The sequence below is a fragment of the Elephas maximus genome, chromosome 4 (genome assembly GCF_024166365.1).
Source record: "Elephas maximus indicus isolate mEleMax1 chromosome 4, mEleMax1 primary haplotype, whole genome shotgun sequence".
Taxonomy (NCBI): domain Eukaryota; kingdom Metazoa; phylum Chordata; class Mammalia; order Proboscidea; family Elephantidae; genus Elephas; species Elephas maximus.
The window spans coordinates 55,381,721-55,409,050 of NC_064822.1; the positions used below are offsets into that span (position 1 = coordinate 55,381,721).

General features: G+C 39.6%; 1 protein-coding gene across 6 annotated transcripts in view; it reads right to left on the bottom strand.

Moving 5' to 3' along the window:
* The window catches only part of LOC126075034 (cat eye syndrome critical region protein 2), a 170,441-nt gene that overhangs the window by 58,357 nt on the left and 84,754 nt on the right, over positions 1 to 27,330 (bottom strand). For all 6 annotated transcript variants that reach the window (XM_049882121.1, XM_049882127.1, XM_049882122.1 and 3 more), the window contains one exon: positions 2,224 to 2,318. In XM_049882121.1, coding sequence (XP_049738078.1) covers positions 2,224 to 2,318 — 95 coding nt within the window. The remainder of the gene's footprint in view (positions 1 to 2,223; positions 2,319 to 27,330) is intronic.

Below are 27,330 nucleotides of genomic sequence, written 5' to 3' on the forward strand. Positions count from 1 at the left end.
TATAACAAGAGATTCATATATACAATCATTACAAATATGCCCAATAAACCTAAGAAGAGATGTTGAACAAGGGAAGAATGATCAATGAAATACAAGTTAAAACACATTTTTTGCATATCACACTGTTCATAATTAGAGACACTAAACCAATCAATTTTACCTTTATAACAGCCCTTCATACTATCTACTTCTCATCTCTTTGGCCTAATTAGTTCAGTAGCTCCTAACTGATCCTTCTTCTTTAACCTCCTGCTCCACAGTGCTTATTTAAAACCACAAATTTCTCCTGCTCTCAGGAGAAATCCTTAACCCAGCCTAGTAGGCTCCAATTCTTACTGAGCTACAGCCACCTTGGATTCCCAGCCAGACAGGTAAAGAAAATAGGTAAGGTGGGCCAGGAATAAAATTATTAATGGTGAGTGACTCAGCCTCAACACAGGGAAGTAGTAAGGAGCACATAGACCCTGTTTTCTCTCCAGTTTTGCTTCAGTGCCTGGGAGAAACCACTCTTCCTACCTGCAGTTTTTTGCTGGGTTTATTTATTCATTCATTCATTCATTCACTACTCACAGTCACTCACACACTGACTTACTAGGCCTGATAATGTACAGGCACTGGCCTAGGTATGGCAAGGCTGAGTTCACAAATTATTCCTCACACTAGGTTTTATGCTCTGCTGACATGCTATACTTTTACTTCAGAGTACTTACCGCAGTAATTTTTAAATTTATAACTGCATAATCGTTGTTGTCATCATTGGCAGACACCCACTCCCACTCTAGCACAAGTCTATAAGCTGCATGAGGGCTAGAAGAGTGTGTTTGTCCTGCCAGCTCCTAGAGTCTGGCATACAGTGGGCAATGTCTAGAGTTAATGAGGTTTAAGAAGACAGACACCCTCAGGAACTCACTGATGGTTCCAGGGTGAAATGTAACCTCCGTGATGGCAGCCTGGCAAGTTGCCAAAAATCTTAAAGGCTTTCACTCCAGAAATATACACTATAAAGATAATTCAACAAGTATGCAAGCTTTCATGTTAAAGACTATATATCACAACATGCTTACAATAATTAAAAGCTAGACACAATATTCCATCTATCAGATTGAATTATCTGACAACTACATTTTAAGAAACGGTGGTTGTAAGAAAAAGAACTGTTATAAAGGAAAAAAAATATAGGATATGAAATTACATATACGGTATGACTACAACTGCTTAAAAACCACAAACTCCCAAGTCTACAACCAAAAATAAAGCTGGAGACAATAAACTAAAAGCTTAGCAATTATCATGTTTGAATAGTAAAATGATAAATGTCTTTCTTCTTATTCTTGGTTTAGCAAAAACTAGGGTATTCTAGGAAACAGAGTCACTATATTATGAGTAAGTCCAGGCGCAATAATTGCCCCTTAACGAATAAAGACTTCTACCCTGAGAAAATGGCATTCAGACAATCTTTCCCACCTTGCAACTACAAGTTTTCCGGCGCTAACAGAGACCTAAGAATAGATTTATTAGTAACAAAAACATCTAAGATACCATCTTAGATTGTCTGAAAAATATAAATCATAACAATCCAAACCTCTGCATGGTATTGGAGAGCCAAGACACTGAGAAACCCGTTTGTCTCAGCTTTTTGCATGTTTGCCCTGTAGTTCTGTTCTGCGCAGAAAGGTGGCAAGGAAAATATCAAGTTAGGGTCAAAACAAGGAAAAAGGCCATGTCAGGAAGCCCCTTTGTCTAAATATATAAAATTCGCTCTAAATGGCTACACATCTCAAAGGTGTGCAGAGCTATCTACTAGGCAGTTAGGAGGAGAGGCAACCTAGAGGCTCTGAGTTATGTGAACAACAGAGGACAGATGAGCAGCAGAAACGTACTAAAATCCAGTTTTAATGTGTTAGGCAATATTTTACCAGTACTGTAAATAAAAATCAGAAAGAAAGGCGTCTATATTAAGAGGAAGAAATTTTACACTTGAATATGTTAGCTGTCGTATCCAAAAATAAGTGATAGTATAGATTTTTGAGGGCAAAATAAATTCAAAGATTTTAATGGAATAAAAATGGAACTGCAGAATGAGCCAAATTTAGGGCCTGGGAACCCACGTGTATGTACTCAGCCTATGCAGTTACTTACCGGCTAAAAATCAGGAAACATCACTATGGCTGGGCTAATTAGTTTCCTTTGCAACAAATACTTAGTAAGATCAGGGTTACTCACGTGATATCTCTTCTTTGATAGCAGCCCTGAAGCAGGCAGGCGATCAGGTCACTGATAAACTCCACATCATCTCTGTGAAGAGCAGCTTCTAACTCCTGAGAGAGAGAGAGAGAGACTGAGACTGACAAGCACAGACAGAGATTTCTTAAATCTCTCTGTCATCCCCCACCCCCCTCAAAAGCCCCAAGTAACTTAATGGTCAGTGTATCAGAACTGCTTGTCATGGAGCAGTCCTGCCCTTCCTCTCAAAGCTGCTGCTAGAAGAGAAACTAGAGTTCAGCTTTTTGTTTTTCCCTGGGGTATATTTATCACATTGCTCCTTATCAAGCCCCATTCCTATTACCTGCATACAAGAAGAAACATATATATTTCTTTCTATAAATCAATGCTAGCTGCATTAACTGTCAAAGAGCTTAATTTATATAAATATGCTGTACTGGTTTCTATTTTAATGGCAAAAAAAAAATAAGGGAGCAATCATGTAATTGATTATAAAGTATTCTTTATTTAACAGTTCCAAAAGGTAAATCATCAGCAACACCTTTAAAGAACCACTATAATTTAAACCAAGCTGAATGGGTAGAAAGCAATGTGGTAATTTTTACTTTGGGTACACTACACCAATATAAGGAGCCCTGGTGGCACAGTGGTTAAGAGCCAGGCTGCTAACCAGAAAGTCTGCAGTTCGAACCCACCAGCTGCTTCATGGGAGGGAGATGTGGCAGTCTGCCTCTGCAAAGATTTACAGCCTTGAAAACCCTATGGGGCGGTTCTACTCTGTTCTACAGGATATCTCTATGAGTCAAAACAGAATCGACAGCAATGGCAGTGGTTTTTTGTTTCTAATTAGAGCAACAGACTGATAATAGGAGATTGCTAGATCTGAGATTACTCTTACATCATCTGGAGAGGAGTGAGGTGATGCCTATGTTAATTGTCTAATCCTAAGTGAGATGGATTTGCCTTCCTTGGGGTTTAGGGAAATAATGCCAAAGACTTAGCTCCTCTCAGCACAGTATTCTCAACAAAGAGTAGCTAACAGAGGCTACTGGGACAAAATGTGAGAGTGGGAAATTTTAGGGGATTCTGCTTCTCTTCTCAAACCCCCAAAATAAGCTAATACTTTTTAACATAATGGAATATGCTCTAAATTATGGATTCTTATACTACAGGAGTTTGCCAGCAGTTTCTTTCAACTAGGATGTTATCTAGCTTCTGCATGCAAATTATTTCCCAGGGGTCTGCCATAGTTATGGGTTGACTGGCTTATAACCAGATCTATAACCAACAGAAATATCAAACTTCCGTGGATCTTATTAATGGTTCTGAAGGCATGAACCATGTGCTTAAGATGTAATTTCTAAACACAAATTTTATGGTGGTGGTGGTTGCGTGCCATCATCGGATTATACGGTACCCGGTGCTGTCGAGTTGATTCTGACTCGTAACGACCTTATTGGACAGAGTAGAACTGCCCCATAGGGTTTCCAAAGACCAGGTGGTGGATTCAAATTGCCAACCTTTTGGTTAGCAGCTGAGCTCTTAACCACTATGCCATCAGAGCTCCGAATTATATGGTAGCGTGTACTAAAGTGGGTAGTATGCTTCAACTATAAAAAATAGTAAGGCTCTTTTATAAATGATTCAAAAGTTCTAAGTTTGTAACTGTTTAAAAAAAAAACTTCACAAGACCAAAGGGGGAAAAAAAAACATTGCTAAGCTTACTAATTGGCATAAACAACCTACCTTGGGGTAATTCAACTGAAAAGAGAGGAATCTTACATTGCCTTGAAAGGCCTTGTTTGGAAATTAAATTCAAAATTAAAAGACAGGCTCAAGCTTGCAAGCACTTTGCTTGTTTGCTTGTCTTAAATACAAACTTGAGGATTGTTAACATGCCCACACCATGGTTCTTATTCTTATATTCATTTATTAATTCCTGTGGGCAGAATTCTTTTCTATGTTCTTGTTAGTGGTTATCTAGAAAAAAAATAAGAAACCCTACCAACCACAGAAAACAGGATCTGAACTTTAATTCATTCATTCACAAATATTTACCGGGTACCCACTCTGCACAAGATAATACAGTACTTCCTACCCACCAGGGAGCTTAGTTTAGTCAGGAGAGATAAGAAGGTACAGAAAATAAAAACAAAGTAATTAGCACTAATAGGTACAGAAAAGGTGCTATGGCAGCTATGGGGGTTGAGAAGAAGAGGATTACTTCTGGTTGTGTGAAGCATGAGAGATTTCATGAAGAACATGGCACCTGTGATGGGAAAACCGTGGCTTTGTGACAATGGTGGGACTAGGCGGAATATAACCAGGTGCAGGAACAACACGAGCAAAGGCACCAAGAGGATATTCAGCTCAACTATTCTGTAGATTATGTGAAGGGGAGCAATGTGAACTAAGATTAATAGATGATACTGAACGCCCAGCTAATGAGTTTGGCCTTTGTTTGGATGACAATGGAGAGCCACTATATTTCAATAGAGAAGACGCATGATGAGACCAATCTAGCTGCTATGTGTAAGATGAATTCCACTGGCAGAAGGTGAGAGGCAAGGTGACATTAGTGCAAGAACAGTTCAGGAGAAGGGTTCTAAAGGACATACTGAACAAGGGAAACAGTGGCACGACGAGAAAGGCGTGTGTATTCAAGATCCAGCAGAAGTAAATGACGGGCAAGGCAAGGGAGTATTTGAACGGCTCATATTTTAAGCCTGGTCCCTCGGCAAGACTCCAAAGTAAACTGCAGTTATAGCAGAAACTAATTCCTGAAGCAAAAAGTCCCAGACCACTTCGTTGAACAGTAAGTCAAAACCACTGCAATGTTAGTGCTGGAAGGTGAATTACAGATCACAGTATTTCAACTCTTTCAATTTAAAGATAAGAAAACTAGGTCCAGAAAGGTTAACTGACTTCTCCAAGGCCACTGAGCAGATCAGTGGCAGTGCCAGACGTCAAATCTACACCACCCAGATCAGGCTCTCTCCACAAATGAAGCTGCTTCTTACTGGCTTCTGTGTTCTCTATTCTAGAAAGGCCTGATGGCTTTTAACAATTATAACGACTGCCTCAATCACTTACCACCTTATCTCTAAGCCCTCACAGATACCATTCTTCCTATGCAAAAATTCCTCCCCTCCTCCCTTTTACCAAACCATACCGCAGTCCTTTACATGAAAAGTTGAATCCATGAAGTCCACCTAAATGAAGTCCAGTTAGCGGGTTCCTCCAGCAATTCCTTTAGCATCGTGATACATTGTTAAACATTTCTACTGGTGCATGTGCTGTCTCCTTCCCTCACAGGTATAAATTAGATGCACAGAGTGATTCTTGAATTATGCATTAATTAACTGATGTCTCCTAGTGTTTTTAAAAGGAGCCCTGGTGAAACAGTGGTTAGCTCCACTGCTAAACTAAATGTTCGTGGTTCGAGCCCACCAGCTGCTCCACGTAGAGAAAGATATTGCCATTTGCTTTTGTAAAGATTTATAGCCTTTGAAAAGCTATGGGGGCAGTTCTACTCATCATATAGGGTCGCTGTAAGAATCCACCCGACAGCAAAGGGAGTGGGTGGTGGGTGTTTTTAAAGAGAGAAAAGGGAAAAAAAAAAAACCCGTTGTCAATTCTGACTCATAGGAACCCTATAGGACAGAGAACCGCCCCACAGAGCTTCCAAAGAGAAGGAGTACCAAATTAAACTATAATAAAAACCACATTTGAGGAGGTAAGAACTAGAAAGGCTTCCCTGAGGTGGGGACTGCAAGAAGTGTGCCTCAGAGAAATTTTAGCACAAAATCGAACTGAGCCATTTATGTTTCCTAGCCTTGAGTTCGTGGCAGCGTGGCATGATTCCCAGAAGTAACAGGCTGAACATAGCATACACCCACTTAAAAAACCAAAACCAAATCTGCTGCTGTCGGGTCGACTCTGATTCATAGTGACCCTAAAGGACAGAGCAGAACTGCCCCATAGGGTTTCCAAGGAACGCCTGGTGGATTCAAACTGCCCACCTCTTTGGTTATCAGCTGTAGTAGCTCTTAACCACTAGGCCACCAGGGTTTCCCTATCCACTTATGGGATCAATTTTCTTTTATGGTAACTAATGAAAAACATTAATTTTATAAAACAATCATACTATGGAGCTATGGAGCAGACTGCACAATCTATGAAGAAGTTCAAGCTATACTACAATTCCCTTTCTCTTTGTCTCCAGCCTCCCACTCACACATCTTCTCTTCTGGCTAGGGTTTAAAAAAAAAAACAACAACAACAACAAAAAAAACCGGGTGCTCGCTAAGGACAGTTCTAATTACATTTCCCCTCCTACCAGCATCACTTCACCAGGGGCAGGCTGGGTTTGTTCACGTATAGGGAGTGATCACAGAAAGGTAGATGAGGATGGCAAGGCAGGCAAAGTCTCTTCCATAGGGACCTTCTCTGAAAACAACACTGAAGAGTGGGGATTTTACTCTGATGTGCCATCAAGCGTGAAGGAGGAGGGACACGACCAGATCTCTGTCTCAGAAAAACAGTTCTGAGAGCAGAATGCAGAATGGCTGGGCAGGGTACTGGAGGCAGGGACTGTGTGGGAGTGACAGTATCACCTGGAAGCACAGCACTTCAGGTCCCACATAAAACATACTGAAACTAGAGTCTGCATTTTAACAAAAGCATTATAGTTTGGGAGGTGTTGGTCTGGAAAATAAAAGGTCAGAGACTGCAGTAAGGCAGCAGCTGGGGGAATAGAGATGGAAGGTGTTGAGGATATGAGGACGATGAATAAACACTGGTTTAACTAACAAAAAACACAAGCGTATTGATCAGCAGAAGTGACAGGACACAGCCTCATAATGCCATAGACCTAAAATTCTCTCAAGCACAAGAGGAAGTCTCAAATCAACTTCATTTCTGACATAGGGCTCTGAATTAAATCCTTACATTGTAACACAGAACATACTCAAAGGATAATCTCAGGAACAGCCAAAGCCCCTTGTTTATCTAAAAACACTAGCATTAATATATGATTGTAATTAAATCATGCAGACAAAGCTTAGTAATCAAAATCTGTGGAGTTTACAGTTCATGCCTCTAGCTCTGAAACTCATTAAAATATACTGAGAAAATTAAATATAAATAAACTGCTAAATAATCTACTCTAAATATAAGACTAGTTGTCACTGGTAGGAAGAGTAGCTCATATTCTCCTTATAGAAGAATGTCGTTTCTACCAATAAGTCTATTTAGAAACCAGAAAGAATGTGAAGTCTTATTATAAAATTTCTGGCTACACTATGTTTCAAACAATATCAGTTGGCAATATCTTTTTATTATTGCCCCCAAATAACCAGCAGGATTGCAGAGCTAAGCTGGAACTTTAATGATAAAATCAAAATCAAGACCTACAAAGGTTAAGAGTGACGTGGTCAAAAGACATAAAATTATCCTTAAACCCATACATAGATTTTCAAAGTATAAGAATTATTCATCTTAAATACATGCCCAATAGATGAATTATTAATTTGCATAACAAATCTATGTTTTCACCAATGAAGTGAAGGTAATTTTTCAATCTCTTAAGTGGATTTTTAAAAAATACTCATGGGTGGCAGGAGGCAGGATGGAAGAAAAGCACACAGATATTCATGACTTTCTAGTTTCTTTTTAGATAGTATTTCCAGATGATGATTATTTTAAAATTATTTATAAATGAGCTAAGGAGAAACATTCACAGACCTATGAGGAGAATGTGTCGTGAATCAAGGACAATGATTAATAAAATCTGTGAACCTGAAGTTAATTTAAAAAAAAAAAAAAAAGGAAAGAAAATCAAAGTTGTTTCACTACATATTTTTCTGCCTGCCTCAGTAAATAGGCTTCCGTGCTGATTCAACCATAGTTTTCTAGACGTTATCAGCAAAAACTGATAATCCCTATCTTAATTTGGTAAAAAAAAAAAAATCAAATGAGCTTGTTCTTCTACCCAGCTGTGGTGAGAAGGTTAAATAGGGCTGGTAAGAAACTTCTCCCCAGTGAACCTGGGTTTTGCTTTTTCTAGCAAACAGGGAATGTTGTTACATAGAAAAATAGGGTATCAAGGACTTCGGATCTCTTCCAAGGAGAACTGAGCAGGCTGGAATTGTCTCTCAAATAACACGAAGACTGACAGGAACTCAGTGTAATTTATAAACATAATCCAGCCCCTCTCCCCTGCCTACCATTTTCCCCAATCTACTATCCTTGGGATATATTTTGCTGCTGTTGTTAGCTGCCACCAAGTTGGCCCCGACTTACGGCGACTTAATATGTAACAGAACAAAATGTTGCCCTATCTTGGGCCACCTTCACGATCACTGGTGTATTTAAGTTCACTGTTGCAACTATCGTGCCAGTCCTTCTTACCAGGGGTTTCCCCTGTTTACCAACTATGGTGTCCTTTTCCAATGATTGGACTTTTCTGATGATGTGTCCAAAGTAAGTGAGTCAAAGTCGCACCATCTTCGCTACCTAAGAAATATTCTGGCTGTATTTTTTCTAATATTGTTTTGTTCATCCTTTTGGCAGTCCATATTTATTCAATATTCCTCACCAACATCAATTCTTTTGTCTTTTTTATCACCTAATTTTCATATGCCTAGTAACTAACTCACAAATCAGTAAGAAAATGGGTTTCAAAATGTAAAATTACTTTTTAAATATAATTCTATGTGTTATTATGTTTCATATCATCAGAAGCTACTTGGATAAACCTGCCAAAAAATATGCAAGCTCGTGCTAACTTGTGAGGTGAGAAAGTTATCAGTGATACAGTAAGACATCATCTTACCCCTGTTAAAATGGCACTGATTTTAAAAAATAAAAACAGAACAACAAAGTTGGCGAGGATTTGGGGAGACTGGAACGCTTATTAACTGTTGGCAGGATTATAAAATTGTACAACCACTAAGAAAACAGTATGACACTTCCTCAAGAGCTTTATGATCCATCAATCCCACTTCTAGGTATATACCACCCTAGAGATCTAGTAGAACAGATACATGCACACCTATGTTCACTGCAGCACTATTCACAACGGCAAAAGGATGGAAACAGCCTAAGTGCCCACCGACAGATGAATGGATAAATGAATTATGGTACATACACACAATGGAAGACTACATAGCCATACAGGATGATGAGCCCTCAAAATACAACGCTGATGAATCTGGAAGACATCATGCTGAGTCAAATAAGTCATTCACAAAAGGACAAATACTGCATGATCTCACTTTCATAAAAAGACTAGATACACATACAGGGGCCAATGCTCATTGGTGGTTACCAAGGATGGGTGGGGTGGGGATAGGGGAATCACTCTCTAAATAGCAGACACTTGTTATTTTTGGTGATAGGACAGGTAACATCGAACATGGGTTAAGTAACCACAGTCTGAGAGCCCTGGTGGCGTAATGGTTAAGAGCTTGGCTGCTAACCAAAAGGTCCGCAGTTTGAATCCACCAGCCACTTCTTGGAAACCCTATGGGGCAGTTCTACTCTGTCCTGCAGGGCTGATATAAGTCCCAATTGACTCTATGGCAATAGGTTTGGTCTTTTTTTTTTTTGGTCTCAAGCACAGCTTCACCAAGGTAAATGATGCCACTAATATGTATATAAAAAGGTCATTTTGATAAAAGCTATGACACGTAATTTTGTAACAGCAACAACCAAAAAATATATATGTGTGTGTGTGTAGCTATATATGTATGTATGCATATATGTGTACAGGTAAGTATATGTGGGTATATATGTGTGTATGCACACATATATATTCATATATATAATAAAGAACATAGGCGGACAGTTATGGTTAACTCTTAAATATAACCTAATACCTCGTGAGACTGGCTTTCTGGGTTTGAAGGCTTAGGACCATAGTCTCATGGGACAACTCAGTCAATTGGCATAATTCAGTTCATGAAGTTTATGTTCTATATCCTAGTTTGGTGAGTAGTGTCTGGGGTCTTAAAAGCCTGCAAGTGGCCACCTAAGATACAACTACTGGTCCCTGCTTCTCCAGAACAAAAGAGAAAGACGGAAACCCGAGACTCAAAGAAGAAACTAGAATATAGGACTAACTACACGAACCAAGGCCTCTTCTGCCCTGGGACCAGACAATGGTGCACAGCTACTGTTACCTACTATTCCGATCAGGGCGACAATACAGGGATCCTGAGAGAATGGGAGAAAAATACATAACAGAACACCAATTCTTATAAAGTTAAGACTTACTGGACGGGTTGAGACTAGCATACTCCCCGAGACTATCACCCTGAGATACTCTTCAAACCCTGAACTGAAAGTATCCCAAGGTCTCCTTTTAGCTAAATAACAGACTGGCTCACAAAATAAAGACTATCACCACTGAGTACTAGAATCTTTAAAAAAAAAAACATCTATATGAGATGAATAACCATCTATATTAAAGTAAAGATGAGAAGGTAAGGGTACAGGGAAACTAGATTACTCAAAACAGAACAACCAGAATGGAAATACCAAGAAGGTTAACACATTGTGAGTATTGTAACCAATGTCACTGAACAATTTGTGTAGAAGCTGTTGAATGCGAACCTCATTTGCTGTGTAAACATTTACCAAAAATGCAATGTAAAATATTAAACGAAGGAAAGAAAAGTTGTCAGTGAACTTTTCCCCTCTAGTTCAGCAGAACCTAAGATGCAGAATCAGTAAATGTTAGAATGAAGAATAGGTGATGAATCCCCTGGAGAGCAAAGCTTTTATCTCTCCCCTTCTTTGTAACTGGCTAACCTATCAGTTTATACCAAATAACTATACCAAAGTACAGTTTTTACCATCCTGTGGCGACATAAAAAGTATGTTTTTTGAAAGAAAGCAAAGAGGAAAAAAAAAAAAAAAAAAAACAGGTAAGCAATTTTAATTCTGTTGGACTAAAAATGTGGTTTATCAGTTGAAAAAATTTCACATTCCAAGTGTCCACCTTCAAGGGTTGTTGTAATGATTAAATAAGGCAATACTTAAAAAAGCTAGCTGTGCCTGGTACCCAGTTAATGCTCTACAGATTGTTAATGTTACAATTATTATTTTTTAAATTTTTATTGTGCTTTAAGTTTATAAATCAAGTCAGTCTCTCATACAAAAATTTATATACACGTTGCTATATACTCCTAGTTGCTCTCCCCCTAATGAGACAGCACACTCCTTCCATCCACCCTCTCTTTTCATGTCCATTCAGCCAGCTTCTGACCCCCTCTGCCCTCTCATCTTCTCTCCAGACAGGAGCTGCCCACATAGTCTCATGTGTCTACTTGAGCAATGAAGCTCACTCTTCACCAGTATCATTTTCTATCCCATAGTCCAGTCCAATCCCTGCCTGAAAGAGTCAGCTTTGGGAATGGTTCCCGTCTTGGGTTAACAGAATGTCCAAGGACCATGACCTCCAGGGTCCTTCTAGTCTCAGTCAGACCATTAAGTCTGGTCTTTCTACAAGAATTTGGGGTCTGCATCCCACTGATCTCCTGTTCCTTCAGGGGTTCTCTGTTGTGTCCCCTGTCAGGACAGTCATCAGTTATAGCCGGGTACCATCTAGTTCTTCTGGTCTCAGGCTAATGTAGTCTCTGGTTTATGTGGCCCGTTCTGTCTCTTGGGCTCATGAATACCTTGTATCTTTGGTGTTCTTCATTCTCCTTTGCTCCAGATGGGTTGAGATCAGTTGATGCATCTTAGATGGCCACTTGCTAGCATTTAAGACCCCGGATGCCACTCTCCGAAGTGGGATGCAGAATGTTTTCTTAATAGATTATGCCAATTGACTTAGATGTCCCCTGAAACCACGGTCCCCAAACCCCGCCCCTGCTACGCTGGTCTTTGAAGTGTTCAGTTGATTCAGGAAACTGCTTTGCTTTTGGTTTAGTCCAGTTGTGCTGACCTCTCCTGTATTGTGTATTGTCTTTCCCTTCACCTAAAATAGTTCTTATCTACTATCTAATTGGTGAAAACCCCTCTCCCTCCTCACTCTCGTAACCATCGAAGAATATTTTCTTCTCTGTTTAAACTATTTTTTGAATTCTTATAATAGTGGTCTCATACAATATTTGTCCTTATGCAACTGACTAATTTCACTCAGCATAATGCCTTCCGGATTCCTCCATGTTATGAAATACTTCATGGATTCATCATTGTTCTTTACTGATGTGCAGTATTCCATTGTATGAATATACCATAATTTATTTATCCATTCATCCATTAATGGGCACCTTGGTTGCTTCCATCTTTTTGCTATTGTAAATAGTGCTGCAACGAACATGGGTGTGCATATATCTGTTTGTAATATTACAATTATTTTATCTTCCTTATAAAAAAAGCCTGTGGAAAAGAGCAAAGACTAAAGACATAGGAACCGGTCTAAAATTGTAGAGGATTCCAAACAATACAAATTAAAATTCTTTTAATATGTGGCCTAACATGTGTTTGTGAGCTAATAAATTATCTCCTAAGAACTATTTGGAAATCTGAGTTATTCAAAGCATTACTACTTAAGTTTCAACCCAGAGCTTAAAGTCTTAGGCTAAGGCAATAAGGAATATTCTTCTTAAAATCTCTGCCTACTCCAGACCTTTTTTTTTTTTCCTTCTGGCTTGCTCTCCTTCCCTTTTGTATTTTCCTTTTCACTGTGAGCACTGAGCTGTGAGCACAGAAATCCTAACTTTGCCAAGATGCTCTGGGACAGAAGGGGGGAGGAGGGAAACCAGCAGAAAAAGCTGCAAATGAGTATAGAAAAGGGAGACTGAGATACCACTGCTCCTCTGCAGATTCAGAGAGTAGCTGAAGGGAGTAACAGGATTTGCCCCCTCTGCAGCTGGCTTCACAGCTCATTAGGGAAAAGTCTGTTTAACATTGCTCCACCTCCTCCACTCTCAAGACCAAATCCTTCTGAGTCATGTGGTGGCTGCTGCTGGGGAAAAGAACTCAGAACTGAGCAAGGGGAAAAGCCCAAACCTCTGATAGGCAATGGGAGAGAGCAGAAATAAGGTCTTCAGCATACTGCTTGGAAAAGGTTTATAATTATCCCTTTTAAGAAGTCCTAAACCAAAGCCAAACCCACTGCTGTCCAGTCAATTCCTACTAACGGTGACCCTATAGGACAGGGTAGAACTGCCCCATGGGGCTTCCAATGCTGTAATCTTTATAGAAGCAGGCTGCCACATCTTTCTCTAGGCTCAAAACACTAACCTTTTTGGTTAGCACCACCAAGGCCTGCCTAGTAAACAAAGATAATTTCTAGACTGGAGACAAATAACACTGTCAGAATATTACTAATACCCTTCATATACCATACCACCCACTTAACAGCTTTTTTTAAATGACATTCCAGGTTGTTTAGGTTGTTTGATGCTCTCCTAAGCCCTATGGAAATGTTCTTTAGCCTTTTGCTTATAATGAAGATGGTAATAAAGAAAAACTTTCTTTTCTTCAACATCCAAGTAAGGATCAAAACGATAGGTTTGCAGGAGTGCTATTCATTCACAATAATTCGTTTCAACTTACTTAAGAAGGAAAAAAATGCCTAAAAGAAAGTTCTATTTGTTTTATCTATTTTAGAAGGTTACGAACGTTTCTTAATTTGCACAAGGACCAACTGCAATGTTGTGCCTCGGTCAAAGATCGGGGCTTCTCTACAGGACCCAGAACTGCTCTTACACAAAGGAGATGCAAAGCATGCCCTCTTGAAGGACTATCCCAGCTGCTATCCAAGAGAGAATGCCTGGAGTGTGGGTTTAGAATACAGGAAGAAATAAGCACACCGGCCTCCAGAAGGCACCCCTGATTTTGGCAGCTGATGCTTTCTAACTTGATATAAATTAATTTAATCCCAAAGGCATGTCCCATGCCAATTTAGGCTGTAAGGTATAAATCAACTTGAGTGGGTATAATGGTAAGGGACCTGAAACCGGCTATATAACACTTTCAGTTGGCCAAGCTATTTATCCCAGGAGTCCCCAGTGACTAGCAGGTCTGCAGTGCTGCTTTGCTGCAACCATACTATTTCCTCTCAACCCTCCATGAACCAGCTGTGTCAATGGCTATGAAAAGCAGTAGCCACCTTCTAAGACATTGGTAACAGAAAGGAAACCAAAATAAATAGCTAGCTCCTCCCCTCAAATGTGACTGCTACTCTTAAAATACCAGGTTAACTAAAAGTACAATTTACATCACTAGATCTGTAAATCTAGAAAAACATGATTTTCTGAAAATGTGTAAATTACCAAAATTGGCTACTGACGTTAAGAAAGGTTCAGAAGTTTCATAGTTTTTTCTCCCATAAGAACAGAAAATGCCCATAATATATAAACAATTCCTTAACACGGAAAAGGCTACAAAGCTTCCAACTTGTTCTATGAAGCTATGATACTGGGCAAGCATGACCATGCAGAAAAGAAATCTGGAGAGGCAAGACCATGGCAGACCATATACGTGGCCTAAGATACCAGGTCCAGTGGTGTGGCCTACATTGCTTAGACTGAGGTTTTCATACTGGGGGTAGGTGTGTTCCTTGGGCTCTACAATTTGTGGCCAGAATATAAGAAACCACAAGGTAAAAATGTCACAGTTTTGTAGAGTCAGTTCTGCTTTGACTTTTTGTTTGTTTGTTTGTTTTCATTGTTGTTTACTGCTGTTATCTGGAAACATATTTAACATAAACATGCTTAAACAACAACAAAAAGGCATACTCCTCTTTCATCCCCCCTACCTCAACAGCAAAAAAAAAAAAAGCAATTTCTGGCAAAAGAAGCCTAATCAATAGCTCTCTTCTAAGAAACAGTTTGTTAGACCAAGTCAACAGAGCAAAGGCGAAAAAAGACAACTTTCATATTAGTTCAGAGTCTTGAAAAATAATCCAAATTTTGATCAATCCCCTTTCTGATATCCCAGTGGGATGATGTACAACAGTAAGTAGAAGCTCCTCTAGTTCAATTCCTCATTTTTCATCGAAATCTTAAACAATTAAGTAACCTAGTTTAGAGGGATAAAGATTGGTTCCAGCAGTACAGGTAATTCTGGATTTTCTGCAGTGAGATATAAAATTTGAGTCCACTGTTCAAAACTTGAATGGGACCAAATTTTGGACCACCTTAGAAACCAGTATATTTCCTTCAGGGCTTTTGGCTTAGAAACTTCCTGTGGTTTCAGATTTTAGGAGGCAGGGCAAATCACTGATTTCTCATCGTGCATTCAATATTGACTATTTTTGCTTACACTTACCCCCTCCCCAGTGCTTCCAACACTGATTGCCTAATGCCACCCACTCTCTGTTCTTGTAAAAGGGGAAAAATAATTAACTAGTCTTGCTTTAATTACCCAAATGAATGAAAAGAAGCAGTAGGAAAAAAACTGGTGAGATAAAAGTACTGTCTAAGTACAAATTCTGGACTCCACCCTCCAAAGTTTCAGTTGGTAGTTCTGAGACGGAATCCCAGACTTACACTTTTAAAAAGTGCCCAGGGTTAATTGGTCAGATCTTAGAGATGCTGCAGAAAGTAACCACCAGATCTCAGTCCTTGTCCCTTTATTTCTTAGATGTTCATCCCTCAAGAAGCTTATCATCCTATCTAAAGAGTTTATTTAATATCTATATTTACATTACTCAAATTTAGTTAACCGCTTACAGTAGACTGAACTACTGATCCCAGTTTTTTACTGGTCTCCCATAAGAGAATTATACTTCCTTCCTATCATCACTGACAACAGACCTGTCATTTTAACTTGTTTATGAAACTTGCTTTGGCCAGTGAAACATGAGTGGAAGTGATGTGTGCCACCTCCAAGCAGAAGCTTAAAAAGATTATCACATTACTTGACCACAGCTCTTTTCCCTTTACCCCAGATAGAAACTGCTCCTTTAGCCCCAGATACCAGAAGGAAGATGACAAATAAGGAGCAGAGCCAATGGCTGATCTGAAACTGATTTCATATGAGCAAAAAATAAATCTTTGCTCCTGCAAACCACTGAGCTTTTGGGATTATTTGTTACTGCAGCTGATAAGTGGACCAGATCTTTTTACCTAGGAGACAGCTGAACCATTTAGATGACATCTTTTTACCAGTACATTTGCCTTTTCTTATCGTTTATGTAAGTGAAGGAAGAAGTCCAAGCCGCTCTGAGGGCATTGGTGAAAAACAAGGCTCCAGGAATTGATAGAATATCAATTGAGATGTTTCAACAAACAGATGCAGTGCTGGAAGTGCTCACTCATCTATGCCAAGAAATACGGAAGACAGCCTCCTGGCCAAGTGATTGGAAGAGATCCATATTTATGCCTATTCCCAAGAAAGGTGATCCAACTGAATGTGGAAATTATAGAACAATATCATTAATATCACACGCAAGCAAAATTTTGCTGAAGATCATTCAAAAACGACTGCTCAGTATATCGACAGGGAACTGCCAGAAATTCAGGCTGGTTTCAGAAGAGGACGTGGAACCAGGGATATCATTGCTGATGTCAGATGGATCCTGGCTGAATGCAGAGAATACCAGAAGGATGTTTACCTGTGTTTTATTGACTATGCAAAGGCATTCGACTGTGTGGATCATAACAAACTATGGATAACACTGCGAAGAATGGGAATTCCAGAACACCAATTGTGCTCATGAGGAACCTTTACATAGATCAAGAGGCAGTTGTTCGGACAGAACAAGGGGATACTGATTGGTTTAAAGTCAGGAAATGAGTCCGTCCGGGTTGTATTCTTTCACCATACCTATTTAATCTGTATGCTGAACAAATAATACGAGAAGCTGGGACTATATGAAGAACGGGGTATCAGGATTGGAGGAAGACTCATTTAACAACCCGTGTTATGCAGATGACACAACCTTGCTTGCTGAAAGTGAACAGGACTTGAAGCACTTACTAATGAAGATCAAAGACCACAGCCTTCACTATGGATTACACCTCAACATAAAAAAATCCTCACAACTGGACCAATGAACAACATCATGATAAACAGAGAAAAGATGGAAGCTGTCAAGGATTTCATTTTACTTGGATCCACAATCAACAGCCATGGAAGTAGCAGTCAAGAAATCAAAAGACACGTTGCATTGGGCAAATCTGCTGTGGAGGACCTCTTCAAACTGTTGAACAGCAAAGATGTCACCCTGAAGACTAAGGTGCGCCTGACCCAAGCCATGGTATTTTCAATCGCATCATGTGCGTGTAAAAGCTGGACAATGAATAAAGAAGACTGAAGAAGAGTTGACGCCTCTGAATTGTGGTGTTGGCGAAGAATATTGAATATACCATGGACTGGCAAAAGAACCAACAAATCTGTCTTAGAAGAAGTACAACCAGAATGCTCCTTAGAAGCAAGGATGGCAAGACTGCGTCTTACATACTTTGGACATGTTGTCAGGAGGGATCAGTCCCTGGAGAAGGACATCATGCTTGGCACAGTACAGGGTCAGTGGAAAAGAGGAAGACCCTCAACGAGGTGGATTGACACCATGGCTGCAACAATGAGCTCAAGCATAACAACGATTGTTAAGGATGGCGCAAGACCAGGCAGTGTTTCGTTCTGTTGTGCATAGGGTTGCTATGAGTCGGAACCCGCTCAACGGCACCTAACAACAAACAACATAAATGAGGTCATCCAATATCTGTCCTTTTGTGATTGACTTATTCACCCAGCATAATGTCTTCAAGCTCCATCGATACTGTAGCATGTATCAAGATGTTGTTTCTTCTGCTGTACCGCATTTTGTTTATCCATTCATCTGCTGATGGGCATTTAGGCTGTTTCCACGTTTTGGTCACTGTCAATAGTGCTGCAATGAACTCTGGTGTACAAATCTGTTTGAGTCTCTGGGTATATACCTAGGAGTGGAACTGCTGGATCATATGGTAGTTCTATTTGTAGTTTTCTGAAGAACAACCACACTTTTCCACAACAACTGTACCATTTTGCATTCCCAAGCTATGGATGAGGGTTTCAATTTCTCCTCATCCTCACCAACATTTATTTTCTCATTTTAATCTTAGCCATCCTAACGAGAGTGAAATAGCATCTCGTTGTGGCTTTCATCTGCACCTCTCTAATGGCTGAAGTTAAGCATCTTTTCATGTATCTGGTAGTCATTTTAATGTCATCTTGGGTGAAATGTCTAGTCTAGCCCTTTGCCTATTTTATGACTGGGTTATTTATCTTCTTGTTAAGTTGTTGAAGTTTTACATATATTTCAGTTACTAGAATCTTATCAGATATATGGTTTCCATAGATATTCTCCCAGTTGGTAGCTTGTCTTTTCAGTTTTTTTGGTAAAGCCTTTTGATGAACAAAATTTTTAATTTTTATGAGGTTCCGATTTTTTATTTTGCCTTTTGCTGTTTCTGTGTTGATTATATTAGATAATCCACTGTTAAAAGCTAGTGTTGACAGCATCACCCCTGCATTTTCTTCTAATAATTTTATGGTTTTAGTTTGCACGTTTAGATCCTTAATCTATTTTGAATTTGTTTCTGTGTGTGGTGTGAGGCACGGATTCGTTTTCATGTTTCTGCATGTGAAAATGTAGTTTTCCCAACTCAATTTATTGAAGAGACTCCTTCCCCATCAAATGGACTTAGCACTCCTGTCAAAAATCAGTTGGCCATTAATGTATGGGTTAATTTCCAGACTCTAAATTCTACTCGATTGGTCTACGTCTCTACTAAGAGTGCCATGCTGTTGTAACTACTGTAGCTGTATAACATGTTTTCAAATCAGGAAGTGGGAATCCTCCTACTTTGTTCTTCTTTCTCAATACTGCTTTAGCTACTTGGGGCCTTTTTTTTTTTATTATTATTATTGTGCTTTAAGTTTACAAATCAAGCCAATCTCTCACACAAAAACGTGTATACACCTTGCTACATACTCCCAATTGCTCTCCCCCTAATGAGACAGCCTGCTTTCTACCCTCCACTCTCTCTTTTCATGTTCATTTCGCCAGCTTCTAACCCCCTCTACCCTCTCATCTCCCCTCCAGACAGGAGATGCCAACATAGTCTCAAGTGTCCACCTGATTCAAGAAGCTCACTCCTCACCAGCATCTCTTTCCATCCCATTGTCCAGTCCAATCCCTGTCTGAAGAGTTGGCTTTAGGAATGGCTCCTCTCCTGGACCAACAGCAAGTCTGGGGGCCATGACCACCAGGGTCCTTCTAGTCTTAAGTCAGACCATTAAGTCTGGTCTTTTTACGAAAATTTGGGGTCTGCATCCTACCGTTCTCCTGCTCCCTCAGGGGTTCTCTGTTGTGTTCCCTCTCAGGGCAGTCACGGGTTGTAGCTGTGCAAAATCTAGTTCTTCTGGTCTCAGGATGATGTAGTCTCTGGTTTACATGGCCCTTTCTGTCTCCTGAGCTGGTAATTACCTTGGGTCCTTGGTGTTCTTCATTCTCCTTTGATCCAGGTAGGTTGAGACCAAATGATGCATCTTGGATGGTTGCTTGCTAGCGTTTAAGACCCCATATGCCACTCTCCAAAGTGGGATGCAGAATGTTTTCTTAATAAGATTTTATTATGCCAATTGACTTAGATGTCCCCTGAAACCATGGTCCCCAAACCCCCGTACTTGGGACCTCTTGCCATTCTACACAAAGTTGAGGATTGGTTTTTCCATTTCTGTAAAGAAGGCTATTGAAATTTTGATTGGGATTGCACTGAATTTACAGATTCCTTGGGGGTAATACTGACATCTTAACTATATTAAGTCTTCAAACCCAAGACCACAGGATAGCTTTCTAATTATTTAAATCTTCTTTATCCTTCGGGGTGGCACAGTGTTTAAGCACTCAGCTACTAACCAAAAGGTCAGTGGTTTGAACTCGCCAGCCACCCCTTGAGAAAAAGATGTGGCATTCTGCTTCCTTAAGGATTTATAGCCTTGAAAACCCTATAGGGCAGTTCGGCCCTGTCCTATAGGGTTCCTGTGAGTTGAAATCGACTTAATAGCACTGGGTTTTTGGGTTTTTTTTGTAATCTCTTTTCAGCAATGTTTTATAATTTTCATTGTACAAGTCCTTCATCTCCCAGGTTAGGTTTATTCCTAACAACTTTATTCTCTTAGATGCTATTGTAAATGGAGTTGTTTCCCTTTCAAATTTTTCATTGCTGGTGTATAGAAACCCAACTGGTTTTTATTTGTTGACCTTGTCCACTGCAGCTTTGCTAAATTCCTCTATTAGCTCTAAAAGTTACCATTTTGGGGGAATACAGCAAACTTACATTAGTTTATTTACTCTTCTCAACTGCCTTTTAAAGTAGATATTAATATCACCATTTTACAGAAAAGGAAATCATGGGTTGAGACCAATATTTTTCAGCAAAATGATCTCTCACAAAATAGAGTTCTCTTTAATGTAAATGCTTACCAAGCTTCCTCTATTATAATACAGTCACTCAGTTGTTTAAATTTTGGATAACAGAAACTAGAAAAGACACACTAGCTTTAAACAACCTCAATTAATGCCAGTTTGAGATGTTTACAGAGGTCACCTGATTGACACAATCTTAAACGAAGGCAAAAAAAAACTTTATGATTCAGGAATTGTTCTGGACATCAGTTACAAGTGTTATAAGTTGACATAAAAATAATTTTAAATAGAAATATATATAAGTGATTATGTTTTAATGATCATGTATATACATATACCTACGGAGAGCCCTGGTGGCACAGTGGTTAAGAGCTAACTAAAAAGGTCAACAGTTCAAATCTACCTGCCACTCCTTAGAAATCCCACAGGGCAGTTCTACTCTGTCCTATATAGGTAGACTATGAGTTGGAGTGGCTGGTGATTGGAACTGCCAAACTTTGGGTTAGCAGGTGAATGCTTAATCACTGCTCCACATGCATACATACATGCATATTACTGACCATAAGATGTACCAAAAAAAACTGCAAACGGTCCTAAGTGTGGTTTATTGTAACTTGAATACACTGTTAAGTTGGGAACTACCTGTATAGTAATTTGTATAGTAACTTTTACATGGTGATAGCACTACTAACGTGACCAAGCCAAAATTTTGAGTAGGGTAGTTTGGTTTTTCAGCTGCTCTAGAGTTGTATGTTCATAAACACTTACATATTCCTACCTGAAGTTATAATGACATCCCACACTTGTAACTGACATCACACTCCCAGAGCAATTACTGAATCACTGCACTGTATCACATTCTTCTCACTTTACCAAAGGAAATCACACCTTTTATAAAAGACGACCATAAAAGTCTGAAAATGGGTAAAGGCATGAAGAAAGACATTTTACAATGAGTCCAATTCTTCTAAAACTTAGCCTAACACGTTTCATCATATTCTTTACCCAAATACGCAAGTATCACTACCTACACCCATCCACCTCCTACCCAATATCCCATTATAACCAGTTGTTACACATATCCTTCTAGTTTATTAGGTCCTAACCCAGAAGGCATCTTTGTATCCTAACCCAGAAGGCACCTCTGTAATTTCCTTACCTCTCCTCCCCATTTCTGTTTTCCCCTTCATCCTACCTTATCCTCTACCTTAAAATTATACCATGTTTTCAGATTGAGTTGACCCGTGAAACAAAGAATCCTCTATTTTCCAACTAGGTTTATTAACACCTGTAATGGGAAATGTCAAATTCACAGTAGGAAATAGTTGGAAGGTACCAAGAAACAACATGAAGGTCCCTGAATGTTAGGTAGAAGAAATTGGATTTGATGCATAAATTTGAAGCAAAGAACTTAGTTGGAAGGATAGAGGAATAAGAAGATAAGAAAATGTTTTATAAACATTAAAAGGATGAAATCAAGAAATAGGGTTACCAGGGGGAAAAAAAAAACATATATATATATATACACACACACATACACACTTTTTTTTTTTTTTTTAAATAATACTGCAGTATTAGGAGGATATTTACACGTAGAAGAGTCTGCCCCAAGAAAGGCCAGGTCATTAAAAAAAAAAAAAAATCTGTTGAAAAGCACTTTTATTCCTCAAAAATATACCACATCTTATGCAAATAACACGCACCTTCTAAGTTTGTTTCCCACCAAGCCAAGTTATCTTTGTAAGTGTACTATGCTAATTTTTTGAACAATATGTAAAGAAAAAAAAAGGCATAACAGCACTTATGAAAATACCTCATGGGAGCAAGGAATGATTGATTGGCAAACAAGAGTAGAAGGTGTTATTCGCATAAAATACAGTAATATGAGGCCTCTGCTGCCGAGACCAAAATGGCCACAAGAATTACCGCCTTCCACAAGAATGCCTGGGCCAAGGTGCCTGTACTAGTTGTGTCCTTCACCATTGGGGCCTTGCTGTAATTCTGGCCCCATTCGGCCCCTGCACCAAGTAGGCCAGCATGATCAAACAGGCTACCGCCTACAACTACCCAGTGCCCCTGTGAGATGATCAGAACACCCCCAAAGTGCCAGCCACTGCCCAGTACCTCCTCAGTTTTGCAGAGCCCCAGCTTGGAGTGACTGAAGAGACTGTAACAGTCTACCTTCACTGATAAGAGGAGACCCTTCCTCTGTGGCCCCCCCCCAAAAATGTGAAAGTGGGGGGAATACATACATAGAGAGAGCATAATAGTTGGTAGCTGACAATATTAACTGAAATCGGGCCATTGTTAAAAGGAATGACGTAGTAAAGTGATTCTCTGACCAACAGCAGAGAGTTTATCAACTACAATACTTGGTCACTTCTCTAAGAACTGGAGAATTTCTTTTTATTATTATTGATACCTTTTAAAACTCATTACCAGTCAAGAAATTTTACCAGTTGTCCTTCAGGGAGGAAACTCTTGATTAATTATTTGCCTAAAATTGACGACACAATATTTCACTTACAGTGAAACTGTTCACCAAAAAGACTGAACCTTGGGGACAGTTAAAAACCTCATTGCAAAATCTTGTTGCCAATATTCGTATTGCAAATTTCTCTTCATTATTGTAGTGTAATCAAGCCAAATACGATGATCAATTCTTGACCTACATCATACTGGACCTAGAAGGAGCATTTAAATTTGTTTCCTCCACCTTAAAACACTTTTTTCTCTGGGTTTTCTCACTGGCTATTCCTTTTCAGATTTCTTTGCCAGTTTTTCCCCATCTCCTCTAACTCTAAATGCTGGAGAATACCGCTGGGACTCTTTGAACCTCTTCTCTTTCTTTTCTCTTTGCACCTCCACAGGCCCTAATACTTTAAATAACAATCTGTATGCTAAAAAACTTGCTCATTTACACTTACACACCACACACCTTAGAATTCTAAAGTTTGCTTATCCAGTTGCAAACCTGTATCTGACACTGCTACCTGAATGTCAATCAAGCAACTCACACTTAAAATAACCAAAACCAGACTTTTAATTTTACCTTCACAAATCTGCTTCTGCTCTGAGTAAATGGCATCTTCCAGTTGCTCTGGCATATCTGACTGCTCTCTTTTTCTCTCATCTCACATTCAATCCATTAACAAACCTTGTTAACTCTACCATCAGAACAGATCCAGAACTTGACCTCTCTTCTTATCACCTTCTTAATTACCCGTGGTCTAAGCTTCAATATTTTTTTTTAATAATTTTTGTTGTGCTTTAAGTGAAAGTTTACAACTCAGCCTGTCATACAAGCTTCAATATTTAATAGTCTCCTAAATGAACTTCCTACTTCTGTGTCTGTTCTTATTAACAGCGAAACCAAAAACCTAACCCATTGCCATGGAGCCAATTCTGACTCACAGCGACCCTATGGGACAGAGTAGAACTGCCCCATATGGTGTCCAAGGAGAGCCTGGTGGAGTCAAACTGAGGACCTTTTGGTTAGCAGCCGCAGCTCGTAACAACTACACCACCCGAGTTTCCTTATTAATAGCCGGTGAGTCTTAAAAACTGAAGCCAGATCATGTCGCTCCTTTGTTCAAAACCCTACTTCAGAATAGAATTCAAAATTTATACTATGGCCTTTAAGACCTTACCTGTTACCAGTCTCTTGCTGATACACTAACAGTTTTTACTGCTACTCTCACCCTCCCTCAATCCCCTCTTCAGTCATACAATCCTCTTACCTGCACCTCAAATATCCAAAGCATGCTCCTGCCTCAGGGCTTTTGCACTTACACTTCCTTTGCCTGAAACATCCTTACCCCAAGTATCTGCATGGCTTGCCCTCTCGCTTCCTGCAGGTCCATATGACTCTCTAGTCCCTCCACCCACTCTATTTTTCTAATTAACTTAGCATCTATTTGTTATATGCATTTATTTTCTGTCTTCTACCATTATCGTATTAACTCCTTGAGAGGCTTCATCTGTTTTATGTTTGTAGCTGTTTCCCAAAAATAGTATCTGCCCACAGTGAACACTTGGTAAATATTTGTTGAAAGACATTAACCAGCTTGAATAATTGAAGATTCTAAACTAAGACTACACTCCAGAAAGAGAAGCCCTAAAATTCTAACTATTATAATGGGCAATAGTAAGTAAAAATATGGATATTGAGAAACACATTGTGAAAATAAAGCACCTGAAACACTCTGACTGTTCCGAAGTCTGTCTGAAGTCATTCAACAATTACCTATCAGTCAAAACTATTTTCTCCAAAAATTAAATCTTTAAGTATTCACTAATAAAGTAAATGCAGGTGTTACTCTGAGGGAAAATTCATTTCACCTTTAAGTTATATCACAGCGAAGCACTTCTTTGGATCTTTGTTGTTAGGTGCTGTCAAGTCACTTCCAACTCACAGTGACTCTACGTACAACAGAACGAAACACTGCCTGGTCCTGAGCCATCCTCACAATCGTTACGCTTGAGCCTACTGTTGCAGCCACTGTGCCAACTCATCTTGTTGAGGGTCTTCCTCTTTTTTGCTGGTCCTCTATTTTACCAAGCATGTCCTTCTCCAGGGACTGGTCCCTGCTGATAACGTGTCTAAAGTACATGAGATGAAGTCTCGCTGTCCTTGCTTCTAAGGAGCATTCTGGGTGTACTTCTTCCAAGACAGGTTTGTTCGTTGTTCTGGCAGTCCATGTATATTCAATATTCTCTGCCAAAGGCATCAATTCTTCTTCAGTCTTCCTTATTCGTTGTCTAGCTTTCTTTGGCTCTAAGCAGTGCTAAGGAGTTTTGGGGTTTTGAATAAAAGCTTCATTTTAAATATTCTTTAATCCACGTACTCCTTTCCATTTTTCACTGCCACTGCTCTAATATGGGCAGGTTTTGATAATCAATACTTCTCACCTGTACTTCCAAACTAGTCTCTGTTTCAATACAAACAAATTAACTACCAGATTAAATTTGCTAAAATTCAATTGTGATCATTTTGTTTTGGTTTAAAAGCCTTCAAAGACCGTCCACAACTCACCAAATTAATTATGCACTCAAACTCCAAAGCTCTCTCCAACTGACCTCAACCTATCTTTCAATATCCCTTCCATTATGATAAAGATACTTGTGGAGAACTAATCAACTGTGTGTTTCAGAAATAACAGGTACTTCCCAACCTTTCTTTACACATGTTGTTTGAATCAACTTTTTTGCATATTAGTTGCAGTACGTGGAGGCCTGTGAGAAAGGCTGGCCTGAGTTACGTAAGCCTGCCAGAGCCCCCAAGAGACTCCTTCTAATTGGAGACTATTTGCTTTCACCTGGAAAATGGGTCTACTGATAATGAAAGCCCCCAAACTCTTATGACCAGTAGTTTATGAGAGAGAGTCTCTCAAACTAAATTTTAAGGAGAGCCCTAACCCTGGAACAGGAAATATGGATGGGGTGGGGGCAAGGGAGTGCTAAGTTTGTTCTTCTGCCTGAGGCACCGTGTAGCTATGAGTGCTAGTAAAGGGAAAAGGGCTTGAAAAATACTGTCTGAACAAAGAGACTATTTACAAGAGGATCCAGGAAAAACTTTTTTTTTTTTTTTTTTAAACTTACCATTCTTTTTAGGAGATTGATGGGAATCAAAACGATTATCAATAAGTTGCAGGGTAGAAGAATGTGCTTTGGAGAGGCAAGAATAGACTCTGAACCAACAGAGAAAGAGACTAGAGACTTTCCTCATCTGGGCTTAATTAACTAAGACTTTCCGCATAAACAGAAGATTTTCCTGCTTCTGCAGATAAATAACAAGGAGAGCCAGCACAGCAGCTTAGTTATTGGCACTAAAACCAAGCCAAAACCTCTTACCATCTAGTCGATTCTGACTCACAGTGACTTTACAGGACAGAGTAGAACTGCCACCTATGGTTTCCGGGGAGCTAGTAGATTCAAACTGCCAACCTTTTGGTTAGCAACCAAGCTCTTAACCACTGCACCACCAGGTCTCCCCTAGTTACTGGCACAGGGCATGGTGTGGAATGCATCATGGTAATGGGTGACTCCCTGATGTTGAGCATTAGGGAAGCAACCACGAGGACTTGACAGGCCAACATGGAGAACTCAGCCTTCCCCAAACAGGTCTCTGAGATGTGACGACAGGCCTGTTAAGACCAAGCCAAACTTGTCAACCATACCTTGCGAGTTTTTGTGAGGTGAAGGACAGATAACACGAGAAGAGACCCAAAGGGTCAAGAAATAAAGGATTTGATGTCAAAGTTTTTTTTTTTTTTTTTCCTCTCCCCCAAACTGAAGTTCAAGTTTGTGGAAGAGAAATGAGTAGTGAAACATGGGGTGAGGTTATGTAGACAGTGATTAAGATAGTAACAGTGAAAGGTATGTGACTAAAGATAAAGACTTTCAATAAAAATCTAAGACTGTCCAGAATCGTCAGCCTGAAGGTTCAAAATAAAACTAGAGGAGGCAAGAGGACTGAACTAGACAAGGATTTGAACCTCTAGAATCAACACACCCGAGTCTTTGGAGAATACATGAATTACGCACAAACATTCCACAAGAGTAGAGAAGGAAGAAGGAAGTAACTTCAGAAGAGACTCCAAATTAGAGAAGTGTGAACAAGTGTCACAGGTGAGGGGCTACAGAGAACACCAGATTGTCTTCTGGGCTGGGGGGAAAAGGGAGTGTCTATAAAAATAAGTGAGTGGATAGGGAGAAAAGGTGATGATCTG